The 17152-nt window shown below is 37.7% G+C and overlaps 1 protein-coding gene across 12 annotated transcripts in view; it reads right to left on the bottom strand.

Moving 5' to 3' along the window:
* Positions 1 to 17152, bottom strand: part of MIPOL1 (mirror-image polydactyly 1) — a 197244-nt gene that overhangs the window by 112057 nt on the left and 68035 nt on the right. For all 12 annotated transcript variants that reach the window (XM_040599978.1, XM_040599985.1, XM_040599988.1 and 9 more), the window contains 3 exons: positions 16417 to 16546; positions 10917 to 10950; positions 10487 to 10657 (listed from right to left, as the gene is read on the bottom strand). In XM_040599978.1, coding sequence (XP_040455912.1) covers positions 10487 to 10657; positions 10917 to 10950; positions 16417 to 16546 — 335 coding nt within the window. The remainder of the gene's footprint in view (positions 1 to 10486; positions 10658 to 10916; positions 10951 to 16416; positions 16547 to 17152) is intronic.

Below are 17152 nucleotides of genomic sequence, written 5' to 3'. Positions count from 1 at the left end.
CAAAGAGAACGTGTCATGAGACACAGCTGCTGGCTAGCCCTACAGCAGAAAGCAGGCTGATAGGACTGTTTAGCACAGAGGATTAACAAGGATTTTGCTGCTTCTTCTGTGGCTGGCACTGGATGCTTTCATTTTCACAGTGAGATTTTCAATCTCTAGTTTTGCAGACTGAGCTTCGGTTAAAGTCCTAACATCGTGATTATGAACGGGACCACAAGACATGAAGCTGAAAAAATACTTGCAGATTGAGAAATACTACTCGTCTCAAAGCTACAGAAGATGAAGAAGGTAAACTCACAGAGAGGGCTGGTGTTCACTCCTGTCCTGAACACAACCCAGCAGAGCTCTTTCAAGCAAAAAAGAGTGAAATCTATTGTTTCCTAATATTGCTGGGATCTGTAATACAGTCTCTGTCTGAGGTATGAAATCTCTCATCATAATTACAACATGACTTGGAAGGACATCTTACCTGTTGGTGACAAGTCATCTCATGAAACACCTAGGAGTAAAGTGTTCATGGGCATTCTTCCGATACCGAGCTTTACTCTGTTTTTTTTTGTTTTATCTAAACTTTGGTAATACTTCTGCAAACAGCAGAGAAAGGTGTTACAGCTAATTAAGAAATAAGCAACTCAGCACAACTGAAAGATGACCAGGAACTGCAGCAGAAATTTGGTTAAGACACATAGATTTACATGTTTATAGCTGCTAATTCACTAACTAGAGGTAATGTTAAAACTCCACCATCTCTCAAAAGATAGTTATCATCAAGTCTATGTTATGAACAATATAAAATATACATTCAGAAGCATTACTTCTGATTTTCCTCCATCAGTACACTGCACCAATGAAATATCCTGTAGATAGCCACTTGTAGTCTGTATTTCCGATAACTCCAGAATTGAGAAAAGTTGTCAAAATTTTATGATTCAATACTGTTCTTCCTCCACAGTTAAATTTTATTTTGTTATAGCTCAAAGTATGATACTTTTCACATAATCACAGCTTCTTAAAGGCCTTCAAGTATTTCTACATATTTGAACTGTGTCATTTAGAAAAGTATTTTCAACACAAAACTATCAATCAGAATATGACAGTTTGTGCTGACTTGGTGTATACCCACAGCATAGACAACAATAAATTAAAAACACTACTGAAAAGAATGAAAACAAAACATTAACATCAGAAAGTATTAACAAATTCCCTGACAACAGCATCTTATGGTCACATGTGACCACATGCAATAGGAAAGCCTGTCCTTCGTTTGCAATTGAGGGTAATAGAAGCTAAATTTTTCTTGCTCTCAAGCAACTCAGCTTGAAAAATAATTAACAGTGAATAAACAGAACATGGAAAAGAGGGTAAATCCTAGATACCATTGGAAGCATGAAACAGTAAAGCCATACAATAAACAAATGTAGGCATACTTGGTGAACGAGACATAGATAAGTTAATGCTACTGTGAAATCTTTCTTTCATAAAAAGAATATTGATAGATTTTCTTGTTCCAACTTTTTTTTTTTTTTTTTTTTTGCTAGGGCCACTACATCCTTTAGACCAGAATATGTAAAATAACTTAATCAAACCTGAGGAATTCCAGGACTTGATTAATGGCTTCACAACTGAAAAAAAGAGTCACAATGTCCAGACCAAAGCAAGAGGGAAAATTGCTGTTGTGGTAACTGTTACCTGTTCATTTAAAACCAAATAAAAATCTAGAATGAAATTGAAGTAACAAAGATGTTTATTAAGCCCTACATTTCAGTCACAATCACCCTACCATTCTGTTGAAAGTGAGTAATCTGCTTATCATCATTACAATAATTTTTTGTTACAGCCTCTGCTGGACCTAAACTTCCTTACCCACCACCTCTTTACCGCCTAACATGCATCTTGAATCACAGGGATGACTGTGGAGGGTATTGCAATGCTAGAAGACAGGTCAGTATTTCACTTTAGGGACATGGGGGAGAAAAAAGCAAACTCAACAAAAAGCAGCTCCATTCTTCCTAGCCCCATGTCCCACCATATTCTTAGTCAACTACTGATGCCATGGTAGTGGCATGATCAGCAATACAGCTTGGCTGCTGTTCTCTGAAGACATCTCCACTGCTCAATTAAATCCATACTTTACATTCTGTGTGTCATTTTATTTGTGATCTATGCTACTGGTTCAAAACCTATTTCTCCTAGAAAGAACAAAATTCATTTATGTCTTGTGGACAGATCCAAAATCTTCAACCAGTGGAGTCTGCACATAAAACAGTCTAATAATTTTCAAAGTAAAAAGGCTAAATACAAATGTACTGGAATAATTTCTCCAAGACCAGCGATAGCTTTTAACTCCCTTTAGCCATTTCCTTTATTTTTTTTTAATAAATCTGATTCTCCTTCTTGAAGTCATCTCATTTTTATCCTAAATTTCATGTAATACACTAGCAGAACTTTAATGTGATGAATTTTTAAAATATTTTCTTGGATTAAATTTTTTTTCCTATTTCTGTACTTACAAATAGTGAAGCTTTGAACCCTTCTCTAAAGTTCTCAATGACTCGCAGAAATTTTCACTCAAGAAACACAATTTATATGCTACTTTGCACTGGGAGTGCACTTTGTAATTTCTCTCGCCTGTCTCTACTTATGCTTTCTTTTGCCCCATGGAGTGCTATCCGAGAACTGGAACCGGATTCCTTTTTTTGATTAAAGCAAACTCAAAGATGCACTCCAGGAATGCACCTAGCGCATTCTGACACAAATTAGTATTCAGTTTGTAGGACTTGACTACAGCTAGTCTAAAGTAAAAGACAACCAAACAAAAACAAATAAAAAAAATCCAACACCCTACCCCACTGAAACATTAACGTCCACAGATGCTGGGAACTATTTCATACTGCGAATCCACTTCTATTTGTTCACACTACTTACTAATACAGATATAATCAATCGTGGAGTTGCAACTGTGAACATTCAAGAAGTAACAAATGAGTAAGGGAAATGAAGACACAGGTCAGACATTAACCTTTTCAGACTCCACATCAAATAGAAGTATAAAACAAAAAAATCTTGTTTGTCACCTGTCAAAAGAATTTTTATGCAATGTTATCTGTGTATCCAAAACAACAAAGTATTTTTGCAGAAAGACTTAGAAAGTTGCCTAAGAAAACTAGCTTTTAATAGGAAACACAGATAGATTTTTTTTTTTAATTTCTAAGAAAATCAGAGACATTTTATCCAACAGGTAAGCAAACTGGAATCTGATTCAACACTCTGTACCTAATTTGAAACTGTGAAGTGTTAAGTACCATGGAAATCTTACTTTAGGTACCTCTGAAAGAGTTCTGGCACCTACAGAACTTGTGCATGCACAGTGATCCAGTCTCCTTTTCAGAGGGAATACTATTTGGATTCTGCTTGTATCACATTGGAAATTTCCTCTATGGATTGTTGCTACTGAAACAGGCAATCAATAAGCATACAAAACATTATTCCTCTCTTTCATCCTAGGGTTTTGACATTAAATATTTAAATTAATTCTAGAAATTGGTTTGGAAGTCTAAGCTGTGTGAACCTAGAGCTTAGCACCATGATAGATGAGTCAAATAGCAATTAATCAAACAAGCTTGCATGCAGATTTACTGTCATTTTCAAAGGGGTGAGGAGTTTCTAGGTACTGAGAAGATGAATGTTCGACTGGAAATTCATTAAAGTTTACAATTAAAGACACAAAGCTCGATCATGCCCTCAAATACTATGCAGACATGTATTTTCTGAATTCTGCACAACACACTGTTTGCAGAGGAACAACAGGTGATTTAACAATGCAAACAATGATGTGTCTCAGGGCATCATTCAGCCAAAACCTTATGGCAGTAAAAAGAAGAAATGTAGTATCAATTAAAAATTTGCTTGAGAAGTTCAAAAAGACAAACCGTAATCTCTTCAAGGAAACATTGCATTAACATTTACATATTTACTCATAATTAGCATTCATGGATTAAATACAAAAGTTCAGTATAAGAGCTCCGTAGGCTAATTTCCTTTGGATTCTCCTCTCCCTCCCACTGACCTACTCGCTGACCTGCACTCCCAGCTGTGAGAAGCATTAACCCAAAACCTACAAGACCTCCTGCAACCAAAGCCTTGCTAAGGAATAAGCTGCAAAATACTCACTTTCACTAGTGAAACTCTGGCTCCAGTGAAATAAAAGGGAGTTTCATGCCTTACTAACAGATAGCTGCCTACTGAGAAATCACAACCTCTGCGACATGAACACAAGAGACCAACGCTACGGGCACAGGTGTGTGATGTCCCCAGATCTTCTTCTATCATCCTGTCTGAACATCTCACCTCTCCTTAGCTTTCTTAACACCTGGAGAACTGAGAGTTACATACAGTGATCAAAGAGAACAGAGCACCACAATGAAAGATTACACAAATGTTATTCTTTGGGGGAACATTCTACACAAACCAGGAAACCCAACGTAAGGCATCAAGAGGATTCTGTTTGGCCAGTTTCCTCTCTATTTTACTCTTCAATTCCTACTTCAGAAGAAAAAAAAACCACTTTCACACATATTTTGAACGTAGCCAAATATTTAACTGAGTATTCCCCTGGAAAATATTCATGCTCCAGCTAGCACAAATATAACCGAGGTAGAGAGTCAGAGCATACCTAATTGTCTCAGAAAATAAACTATTATAATTTTTCAAGCTAGGTTTGTTTTAAGAAGTAAGCAACCAAGTAGGGAAGAACCTGCCCTTTTATGAGATGCAAAAGATTCTTGATGCTCTCCAGCATCATTCCCAGTAGTTTTACTCCATGTCTCCCAACTACAGCAGTCACTGGCTCTATTTGTTTCTTTGAAAAGTCTGTGACTGCTGAGATTCACTTGGCTTATTCTGAGCAGCAGTGAAAAAAACATGGATTTAACCATGCTTAGTATACCATGGACTTCCTAAAACATGGATTTAGTCAAACTTTCAAAGGATTATTTTTATTTAGGTGGACAAGAAATGAAATTTGACATTATAAAGCGTCTTTCCAGTGCAATACAATCAAGTGAAAAACTAAGACTGCTAATCAGACTTGCTCGTGTAACTTGGTTTTTTGTGATCTTTCTGAAGGATCCCTTTTACTCAGCAATAACTCCAAAGAGGAGATGCCTGTGAGGTTTACCTGAGGTCACTGATGTGAATACCAACAGAACCAACAGCCATCTCCTCAACTCCTGTTCCTTTCTCCCTACATTTGCAATGAAACTTTTAATGTTAAATCTCAAATAATTTTTATAAAATCTATTCTATATTTTATTCCAAATCCCTATTGCTTTCTCCTAGGACTTGGACTAACTTTCAGGGCAAAAGGGGCATGTTGCAGACAGCTTATCTCTCTCTGTTTAACCATCCTGCTGGCAAGTAATTTCCTCATGCCCATTCATCTGCTACCTCTGACAGAAAAGCACTGCAAATGAGGGCAACAGGAACCTGCTGTTGCCTGCCCAAAGGAAACCAGCCACAAGAGTGAACCAGCATGGTCCCTGGATCCTCAAGTTACCATAAACCTCCCCTTGACCCTCACTTCCCTCCTCATATAAGCCCATGACCAAAATCATCAGTACCCCACAGCAGCTGGCTGGTTCACAAACAACCGTAAATAGTGTCCTACCTTTTCTCTCCCTGTTCCCAAATATCAGTTGTGAAAGGGAAAAGGTAGTAGGGGAAGCATCCTGGCAGAGCAGCTAGGGGGGCACTGTCAAATGTGCTCCTGCCAACCAAGAACTTGGCTGGTATCCTTAACCAGTAAGAGTACCAGAGCACAGAGTTTAAAACTGAACTACTAATTCAAATCACTAAAAATAAAATCCCAAACTGTGGTTTGGGTTGCAAAGGGATCACCTCTACCCTAAGATAAAAGAATCATGAAGCATTGTAACCCGCCACCTGAGTATTCCCCAATTAAGGACCCAATATCTGTAATGATTTTTTTTTTCATTTATATATGCTTTTCTTGTTTTTACTCTTCATACAGCTCTTGGGCTTATTACTTCAATAAGACCTGTTCACTCATGTGTGCTGAGAGTGCCTTAATGCTCTGTGAATCACAGAGCTCTACACCTTATTTGGTGTAAAAGGATGGAAATAGCTTGAGCAGAACGTTAAAAAAAAAGTTGGCAAGAAGCTGGCTTGTTGTAAGCACAGACATTTATCAGTTATTAGTCATTAGTCGAAACTGATAATGATGGGCAGTCAAGCATACTGCTTCTCATCTTTGTTTTAAATGATGATAAAGTGCTGCCTGCTGCCAAACAGTGCCTCAAAATGGAGAAAGGTACTTAAACTTGCTTCAGATGAGCCACTGGGTGCATGCCAATTTTTTACATGAACAGTCATAAGCATGTTCCTGCACAGCAGGATGTGATCAAACTATTCAAAGCTGTAAAACCAGGTTTGCTTGCCAGTTATGTTATTGCTTCAAGATCAGTGTATTACAGATGATACTTTGCCAGCCATGAAACCACTGTTTTTCCTTAACAACGAATTCAACACCTCTAGTATTTAAAACTTGGTATAGAATTGATGGTTCCCAATTAGGAAAAAATACAAAAATCACAGAATGAAAGTTAGGACTACAAAAATATCGAATGCAGTAGCTCCTGAACTATAAGCCACCTCTTATTTAGCTTTAAAAAAATCACTTCCTTCATGCTGCACCATTTAAAAGGCCCCCTTTCTTCTCTAAACCAGAAGAAAAGTAATTGTCGTGACTTACTCAAGTCCTCAGCTTTAGCTGCCAACACTGTAATCACATTAACATTCCTGTCCATAAGGTGTGATGCGGTTAATAGGTGTTTTTTGAGACATTGCACTATATTGCCTCCTGCTGGAATCCACTTCTTTAAAGTACTTTATGAAGATCACACAATGTGACTATGCCATATGTGATCTTCATTAAGTGTCTGTTTCTAATTGGATGACTCAAGCAAGAAAGATTTTTGAAGAAAGGCAGAACTGTAACACAACCAACTGGACAAATAGTTTTTTTCCTTGAATGGGTTAAGACAAAATCAAACATTACAGACAAGAAACCGGTGTTATATTTCTCATGACAGTCAGCATCTTTCTCCATTTTCCTTTCAGAAGATCAGTCATAAACCAGACACAAGATCCCCAGAATAACACAATATCTGTTCACTAACAAACATATCTTAGCAAATACAACCAAACAGTTGAGTTTGTTTTTTTAAGGGGGTTGGTACAGGAGAAGATGGATGTCAATGTTTAGCCACGCTTTAGTTGTTTGGTTTTTATTCACTTGAAAATACATACTAAAAGTAGTATCAAATATTTGAGTTTATACCATTTTATTTGTTTTCACACATACAAAAAGTAGTTTGCATATTTGCTCAGCAATCTAGTGAATGATCTAAGATTACATACACATGCACAGCTCAATACAGCGATAGAAGTGCCTCTATCTGCTTCCTAGTAAGAAGTAACATTCATGTTGTAAATCTCAAAAAATATGTAAAGGTTCTTGTGTGTTATGGCTCAAAAAAAAATTTCATGACCTTTCCAAGACATGGACAGTGCTCTTCATTTTTCTGAAGAATCAAAAAATCATTCAAGTAAAATTCAAATAGAATAACTGCAACTAGCTAACCATTGTCAAGTATGCTGCAACAGCAGTCCATTTAAATGCAATTTGACAGTATAACTACAAGAAAAAGTATTGAAAATTGCATTTCAAAAACTATTTGAAAGTAATCTGTATTCACCTGGTTATAGGAAACACAGTTTATAAAGTGTCCATTCTCTAGGAATATAACCTTACTTGAAATCAAAGTGATGTGTTCAAGCTGTAAAAGCTAAAGAAAAAAATCAGAAATCCTGCAAGTAAACCCCCAAAAGCTAGATACTACTTATATTCACTGTGTTTAATTGACAAATGCCAGGCTATTGTGAAGAAAACAATAAAGAAGGATAACAGATAAAGTTTCATTAAGCAGTCAGTCCAAAACCTTATTATAATATAGGCGGTTCTCTGTCATAAGGAACTGGTTATAGTGGTCACTTAAATGACATTGCTGTCTCCAGCACCACACAACAGCTTGCAGGAACCGAGCTACGCAGTGTTCACACAATGAGTCACGAAGCATTCAGCTTCCACTGCCCAGCCACCTCTGAACTTCAGAAATGCCTTTTCTAGAGGACAGCCACAGCATGCTCATGGTTTACTCTCTCTCTGCTTTGTCTAAGTCTGTCCTCATCAATCCCCCCTTCATATCTGATGTCACCTCCATCAAAAAGAAAAAGATTTTAACTTGCAGATGTTATGAATGCCTGAGGCGACCTCAGATCTAACTTCCAATAATTTGCATTTGCTATGCTAAGCATATACATCCCCTGAATTATATCTAGTCCCTTTGTGGTCTAATGTAGGAATCCCTCTCCTATTGTTCTTGCTGTTAGCACTGTAATAACTACCGCGATTGCAATGTTAACAAAAGACTACTAATAATTCAAGCACGGTACGAATTCCCAAGGAATCATCAAGTAAGAAACGCAGGTTGAAATGGTAGCTTCAATTCCAAGGACCTGTTTTCTAGATTCAAGAGTTACAGCTGTAAAAGCATCACATATGTGAAAACATAGCACATGATCAATAGAGTTCTATTAAGAATAATTAATTTAAAACAATGGTATAAATTGTAAATGGTATCACAGTAGTACAACTTAATACAAGACATTTAAACTTCCATTTGGCAAGGATTTATTATTTTATTAATTTATTTTTTCAGCTGCACTATCTGCTTAACATTACCTGTGCTTTTTGCTGACAGGCCTAAAGATGGCTTTGCTAGTTGTGCACTTGAGCCACACTTGGCACGCTATATAAAATAATTATCTTTATTAATTTCCAAGCTGATTACTTGGAAAAGATTACCCCTTATACAGGCAGCTTAAAAATCAGTTCAATTGAAATGTATATTAAGATGCCCTACAATGACATTCTTCTGATATTCATAGTTTTATGGTCCAAGTATGCTTGAAAGTCCACTTCAACAAAGCAGCAAAAACTGACAAAACAAAAATAAAAATATCAAAAGATCTTTCTCTTTTGCTGAGAGCTTTACTCTTATAAGCTGCTCATTTTTCAAATGCCTTGTACAAAGAAGACAGAACATAAACTTTTGGCAGGACTATTGGATGTTTCCCAGTAGCAATGGTGCTCATCATTATTATAAAAGCAAAATAAAGTAGACTGAAAAAATAGTTCTGCCATTAACATCTTCCAACATTAACATCCTTTGCCGTGCATACTGGACAAACACACAAAATATTTTAAGCACCAGGCAGATGGGGCATTCAAGGTTAAAATAGGAGAGAATGCATAAACAGTAATTGTAAAAAAGGGAAAATTACAGGCTGTGCAGAAGGGACTCTTTTACCAGGACACTTCTACAATAAAATATAAATTCAACCAAGATTATCATTAACACTCAAGATCACAAACCTGACTTTAAATCTAATAGAAATTAGTTAGATGTGGGCTAACTTTGGTAACTCACATTAAAAAAGCCTAAATTTTCAATACTGGAAGAGTCAGAAGAAATTTCTCATTGGGGATGAATACATAACAGTGTTTCATACAGTCCAAAATCTTGTGTTTTCCCAGGAGGTATATCCCCTTCGTGGACTGCTCCTCCCTACAGGCTGTTCCTACTGAGTTAAATCTAGGTTACAATCCAGGAAGGAAAACCAGGGGGGGGGCAGAAACCAACAGAAAAACTCTTCCATGAGATGGGAAAAGTAAGGAGACTCTTGTCACGGTGAATAGAATGAAGACAATATTGTTCTGTGAAAGTAGGAAATCGCAGGGAATGAATGATCTGAGCAGAAAAAGAACCTCAGGTTCTTTCAAGTCATGTAACAGAAGTGTAAGACTCTGAGAGTCAAGGACCACATGCTGATTTTCATCGCCTGAATAAAGCAACAAAGGGAGGAATTGCTTGCATTGTTGTATGTGCTACTGTATTTTCCTCTAATAGATATTTCTGCCACTTCGAACCCTTTACAAATTCTTAAGTCCCAGTTAGCTGTCATCCAATGCATTATACCGATATAGCACACTGTAAAACTAAGCCTTTAACAGTTTTTAGATTGGACAATACACTGAAAACTATTTTGTTTTAAGAAAGCTAGTGATCAGGTGCAAAAACCACAAAAAAAAAATTCCCTGACAAAATGCACTAATGCCATTTCAATGGGCACTATTACCATGAAGCAGTTGATCATTAATCAGTCATTTACTACAAAGGCTCTCTTTGAGATTTTCAACAGAGAAAAGTAAGCAAAATACTTTCTTCCCCAAAAGTAAAGAAAAAAAACCCAACAAAAATAAAAAAGAAAAAGAAAAAACAAAACAAGAAAAAAAAGAAAAAAAAGAAATTTGGTATTGAGTGATTATACACTTGTAGAGACTTACTTGAGACAAAGCAGCATCCCGTTGTTCTATTACTGCATTCATTTCCTCAGCTATTATTTTCTTTTTACGTTCTTTGGTCCTGTGTATTCGATTCAGAATTATAGCTCCATTCTTCAGTATATCTATCCCTGTGTCTGCATTGTTTATTCTGTTCAGTAATTCCTGTAATGTCTACCAACAGCATTATATGTTAGTCAGACATGAAGTTTTAATATATTTTATTTAATATAGGGTTTTAATTAATAGGCACATGTGAATTGTAAATTGACTGAGTGAAGTTATTGAATTTTCATATTGCAGCAAAGATGTACATTATTAGTGTGTCAATTCTTCTTTTTCCCACATCTTAGTTCTTGAAACCCACTCAATTGAACTTAAGCCTCTAAGATATAAGACTGACATCAAGAAATCTCCTCAGAGAATGGCTTACCATGTCATTTTCTTCAGGGTTAATATTTTCTAGCCTAGAAAAAAGGGACACAGAAAGCCTGATCAGTAGCATTTCCTTAGTGCAGCAAAATGAGTTCGCTTTTTAAATCTTTAGAACCTCAAGTAATTTCATTCTACTAGTCTTTAGAGTCAACCATGACACTGAACATATTAAAGTGCCACCTGCTCGACTCCATCTTTCAATAATGCTCCATATCTTCAGCACTGACTTCAGACTGTTAAGTTATTAATGTTTACTGCTATATATGACTACAAGGATCAATTGTTCATATGTGCTTAGATGAAGAAAGTTCCCCAGCGGTAGAAATGACTGATGCTCTTATTTTATTTATTTCTGGGCTTACAACTTTTACCTGATGGTGTATTTTTGTTGTTTTTACTGCACCCTAAATGAAACGGGACAGGACTTTTGTGGAGATTTTTTTTTTTAGATTGTAAAGCAATTCTTTTTCCACTTCTCTCTTCCAAAACGAGGAAAAAAACCTAGCTGAAGTTTCCTAAAAATATTTTGATTTTATATCTTGCATAAAATAGCAAGCTAAGCCAATTCTCTGCAAGGCCCTTATTTAATTCTGGAACAATCCCCCCTGCACTTTCCTCCCTTTCTATTTCAACAGAACATATATTGACCTGTCAAATACAAAGATGATACGAGGAATTTAGTCATACAGCACTGAACACTGGCTGTGTAAAAGCAGTGAGTGATAGCACAAAAACTTAATAAATGGGATAGTATGCATTTTATTTTACCGAAAGTTAGTTATATGGACAGCATATTATTTAAAACGCTTATGTGTATTTTAAAATGGAAGAGACCGCTTTTCTGGAGCTACCATTCCATTGCTACTTACTTGATGGTGACTTCTACTACAAGTAGGTCCGTCACTAGTGTATGATATTTTAAAAGACAGATATAGTAACATTAAACATCTACTAAACAGCAACACACACTTTTTCAACAGTGCTGTGACAGGTGCTGCTCTGAAGCCAAGATTTCAGCTAGCAAACAGCACAGAGCACTTGACAGTACACTAGCACCTTTCACATTAAAGCGTAAAGTTTTACCAGATAACAGTACGTAAGGCATAGTAAATCAACCAGTACAGAAATTAATTCTTTAAATAAAAAAGAAATAATTCAGAATGTACTACCAGTGTACAACAGCTGGTATATTTATATGGAACTCACACGCAGTAACTACTCCAACATACACAGTCAGCACCAGAACTAAACAAAACAAAGTAAAAGCTAACCTTTGCTGGGTTTGACTTGTATTCATAAGTAACACAAATCATAAAATAACAAACATATTATAAGTCCAAATTCTCAGAACTGGCTCCTTGACTTGGCTCCTTGTAGAGTTCCTGCTTTAGGTTTTTACATTGCTCTAAGTGCCACTTCATGTGGGACTTAAAGATGGTTCTCCAGCTCGTTTGTATGCACAATGAAAGGAACGGTATTTGTCAAAGCAAATTGGCAGGACTGACCTGGGTTCTCCAGAGGACTTCTACCCTACTAAAAGTGTGGGTCAACAAAATCACCTAGCCGACCAACAGGCTGGGTAAGCAAGACACCTTGGGGAGAAATGGGGGTGGGAAAAAGAACAGGAACCACTGTTAAGTGTGGCCCTTCAGCATGCTACTGCCACAAGGGATCTGTCCGTAGGTACACATACACCTCCTTAGGTGACAGCATTTTTTAAGAAGCAGCATCCCGAGCCATGTATTTGCCCTGCTGCCTCTCCCTGTGCTCTCCCTGCACAGGCAATAAATGACCCTTAGATTTCTCATGAGTTTAAACAGCAGCAACCAAGGATTCCTCTGCTCCCATTTCTATACACATTCTGTTAACTAACCCCTAGGGCCAAGAGGACTGGAAGAATTTTGATTGATACAGTTAAATAATGACAACAGAATTGCTCCAACTGCTAATTAAAAGAAAGCATTAAGGCGTTTGACAAAGGTTGGCAGCCTGTTCAATATTGCCCTCTTCTAAAGATCTCTCATTGGAGGAAGTCAGAAGCAGATGGAAGGAGTGATCCGTGCTCTAAAACTTGATGTGTGGCACAAGCAGCCAATGTTCTTTAAAAAAACACCCACAAACCTCAATGTGCTCCATGTCTGAGACAGAGAATGCAACCTTCCAAACAACCAGCATCAGAAGAAAATATTAAAGGTGGTAGTTGGAAAAGTTCCAAGATTCCAGAAGAAACTCCACAGCTAAATAAACCAAGTCCCTCATGGCTCATCCCATCATCTTTACTGCATACAGAGGGTTAGTGGAGCGGTGAGGTGAACTCAAAAAAAAAAAAAAAAAAGTCCATTCAGCCACAGTAATAAACTAGTTAGAATATAGAGGTTGAGAAAAGTAATTTCCTCATGGGGTTGACTCTGCTGCTGAGAACGCAGGACCTCACTTTGACTCTTCTCACAGTCCTGGCTTGCTTCTCCTACTGCAAAATGCCAGACATCCGAGCAGATAGAGAAATGCGCATCTAGTCACCTCAGCTGAGATGTTACCACACTCAGTAAAGATGCCCCATGTTCTGAAAAGCCTGAATGCTGCAGTCAGGCTGGTGTTCCAGTAGGAATCTTGGCTCCACTCAACCATTGCTTGTTTGCAAGGTGTACAGCTGCATGAATTAAGCATCACCTAAGTTTAGAATAAGCGGACCAGAAGAAAAGCAGATGAGCCTGATGAAGGCAATCCTGCCTTCTTGGTTCTGTAATGCCCAAAGATTTCAAAACCAGCAAAGAACTTTCTTAAAAAAAAAAAAAAAAAAAAAAAAAAAGAATAGTAAATGTTTCCCTGCACCATACCATTGCTCTTTTTGGAAGAAATATCACATTATCCGGAAGGTGCTGACTCATAGAGGACTGATACGGGTCAGGGAAGATCTGTGGTCAGCTTGACCTTGGTCAGGTTGCACAAAAGGACACAGTCACTGTGGGCAGAGGTAATACTGACTATAAATTGCTGGAATGCAGCGAGACATTTTTGAAGTTTCTTACATTGTCTGATATGGCTTAAGACATTACGTATCAAACTTGCACTTTGGCTGAATGGGTAGCAAGATAACCAAAAAGGCAGATATTAAGACGTACGATGCAGTGAATGTGACAACATAAAAAATGAGGTTTTCTCCCTTTCAGGGGATTACATACGGCAATCAATGCCCAATAATTCATTGTCATGAAGTACTTGCTGCATGGATGATTAAAAAGCTTTAGCAAACTTTATAGTGGGAACAAATGAAGCTTTTGGGCTCTCTGCCTTTGTGGCTTTTGTCATTTAGGATTTTTCTTCTACTGCCATGATGGCTGACACTAAAACTATCCATAAAAATAAAAGCCTATGACATTTGTCAGAACCCTTCAGGAACATATTGGTGCCCTATGTGAGGCATAAGCTTGCTTGGGATCTGCCTAATTTTGTTCATGTCCAGGATGCCCTCAATGACAGGTCACACAGCACCCAGGAGAGGAAAACTTGGGTGTGACTGCCCAGTGAGCTGCCATGGCACAGTCTGTGTAATGCAGAATGGGAGTCCCTGATCTTACAGTATACATGCAGTCTGGCAAGGACAATTCTTTTGAAATTAAACTGCTTTTGTCCTCAGTCTTGCGTTGTCGCGTTGGCTCTCTTGACAGCCACAGAAGCCTGATCTGCACCCTTGCAGAATACACAGGAAGAGATACTAGCTACAGACAATGGCTCACTGTTCAGGCAGAGAGGAATTTATATCAGGTATTGAACCCACAGTAGCTGGTCAGCCCATTGCAATTTTTCCCTGTGTTAGGTTGGTGTTCTCCCCAGGGAAATCTTCTATGCCAGTTCTGAGACTGTGAATGGCATCAGGGTATCAGGCCTCTCTATAGAGCATCAGTAAGAGCACCCAAGTGGATGACAGCAACAACAGTTGTTATCCTCTAAATGATAGCAAAAAGGTATAATGGCTGATGGCTTGGGCCCAAGCTAAGGGAGTTACTGACCCTCTCCTTGGAGCAAGTACCTTTTATTGGTCATTAGTAGTGCATTCGGTGCCTTCTGCAATGAATTCTTTTGGGGAAGGTAGTATGCATGTTCGCCAAGAAATGCAGTTTCTTCTCTTTTCTCATCCTTCTGCTTAGAACTGAGTTGGGCTTCCAGTACAAGTGAAGCAGACAGAAGAGGTTGAAGAGAAAACAAATGATGGTGTTCCGAGGGATTCGTGTGTGTCAAGACACACATCTGTGTGTCTACAGATTCCACTGCAAACGAAGCAGCAACATGCCTCTCACAGACTTAATAATCTGTGTTTTCTTCCAGAAACCCAAAAGTCATTGTCTAGGTCTGTCGACCAAAACCATTAATTTGCTGCAGAACTGGAGCTCTTTAACCCCAAAGGTCTTGCATTTATGCTAACAGCTTATACAGAGTTTGATGTTTAGGGCCATACAAAACTTCCTTGCTTTCTTTACTCTTGGAACATATAAAATTACAAGAGTGACAGAAGAAACTGGAAAGACTGGAGTAAGGCTCACAGTTATGATGCCTCTTATAGGAATTTAAAGCACATTTGTAATTTCCTCAGAGACTGCTGCTCAAAGCAAGATTTCATATGCATGTACACCTATAATGGGCTCTGTAGAGACATTTACTCTAACAGACTGTGCACTAATTCTTGTGGGAATGGAATGTCCTAATCTTGCTGTTGAGTCATACTTACAGGCTGTGACAAACTCTAGCAACTTGTAAATTCCACAGAGTAATGGTGCACAAACTACATCCAATTATTGAAATTTATTTTGATAACATTCTCTGGCCTTACCTACAAAAATACCCCAAAGAAGATGACTGATTTTCTGCCACAAAGAGGGAAGAGTGTTCTTAGTAAAACCAATTATTTAAAACATAATTGCCTGCTACTTAGTTAACTAACAACTGCACCTATTCAGTTTCCTACCATGAAAAACTTCTGTTTGCCTACTTCTGTTGTGTTAACATATCATACATAAAACTCTATAAAGTATCCTTATTGCCTTACAAACTGCTTCTACACTAAATATAAGAAAAAACCCATATATTTTCATGACGTCACCCACATCATTAGTAGAAATTTTGCTGAAGGAAATGTCTAGTGGGCTTAAAGGCTTGATTGATTTCCTATACACGGCAACTTCTGACTGACATTCTGGTACTGCATGTCAAAAGATCCCTACAAAATGTGGTATTCATCTTATTCAACCCTGAATAAATCAATAACAAAGCTTTTAAATTTATTTTTAATTTTTGTGATCAAAATTATTCACTTGTTCTCAGTCTCCAGAGAAAAATACAGGATGTCTTACAGGATGTCTAACAAGTTAACCAACAGCACAGTCAGACTGGCACTAGCCTGGTATTTCACCATAGAGAAGTTTGTGCCAAGTTGAGCAGTTTATGACAGTCACAGACTGACACAACAACCTTTTTGCACAGGGTAGGAAAAGTAAACTTACTCTTTGAGAGACTCTTCTAAACGCCGGACTCGTAGAAATGCTTCATCTCTCTCTTCGTTGGCTAACCTAAGCCTTGCCATGACAGCCTCATCACGTTCCCGTTGAGCAGAATAAACTTCTTCCACCAGAGCTGTGAAAGTAACCAGTGTGTTTAACAAACAAGCTTGACAAGGAAAGACACTATTAGGTGCATTATATGGGCCTTTGCCAGCATCTCCTAAAATCAACTTTTCTCCACTGACCTCGGATTACTCTGGATAAGGTCTACATTACTCTTCAGACACAACACTAAATTCCGGTTGATTGCTGAAATGAATGCTTTAAGGAATGAAATAAAGCTCTGTGTTTTCAGATTCAGCCCTGTATAATCAAACAGGGCACAGAGGTGTTTTGCTTTGCATTCAGAATGCTTGCTTAATGGAAAAGTAATTCTTAAAGCTCAGAATCATATGAGATGCTATTAGATTTCTTCCAGGACACAGAGTTAAAAGCAACGATCCATTAAAATTACCATCACACTGCTTCCTATCAGAGTGGCACACTTATATTAAATATTACAATTTATAATATTTTCATAGTCTGTCTCTGGTATCACAAGAGTGGCACAGCTGGCACCCTCTTCTCTGCCAAGCCTTTACTTTATTTTGTAATATACTGTTATATTATCTGTTACGGCATACGTGGACCTTGGAGCATTAGGTGCCAATAAACTAAGATTTACTGTCTATCCTTGGGA

The sequence above is a fragment of the Falco naumanni genome, chromosome 7 (assembly GCF_017639655.2).
Source record: "Falco naumanni isolate bFalNau1 chromosome 7, bFalNau1.pat, whole genome shotgun sequence".
Taxonomy (NCBI): domain Eukaryota; kingdom Metazoa; phylum Chordata; class Aves; order Falconiformes; family Falconidae; genus Falco; species Falco naumanni.
This window is presented reverse-complemented; position numbering and strand designations above follow the sequence as displayed.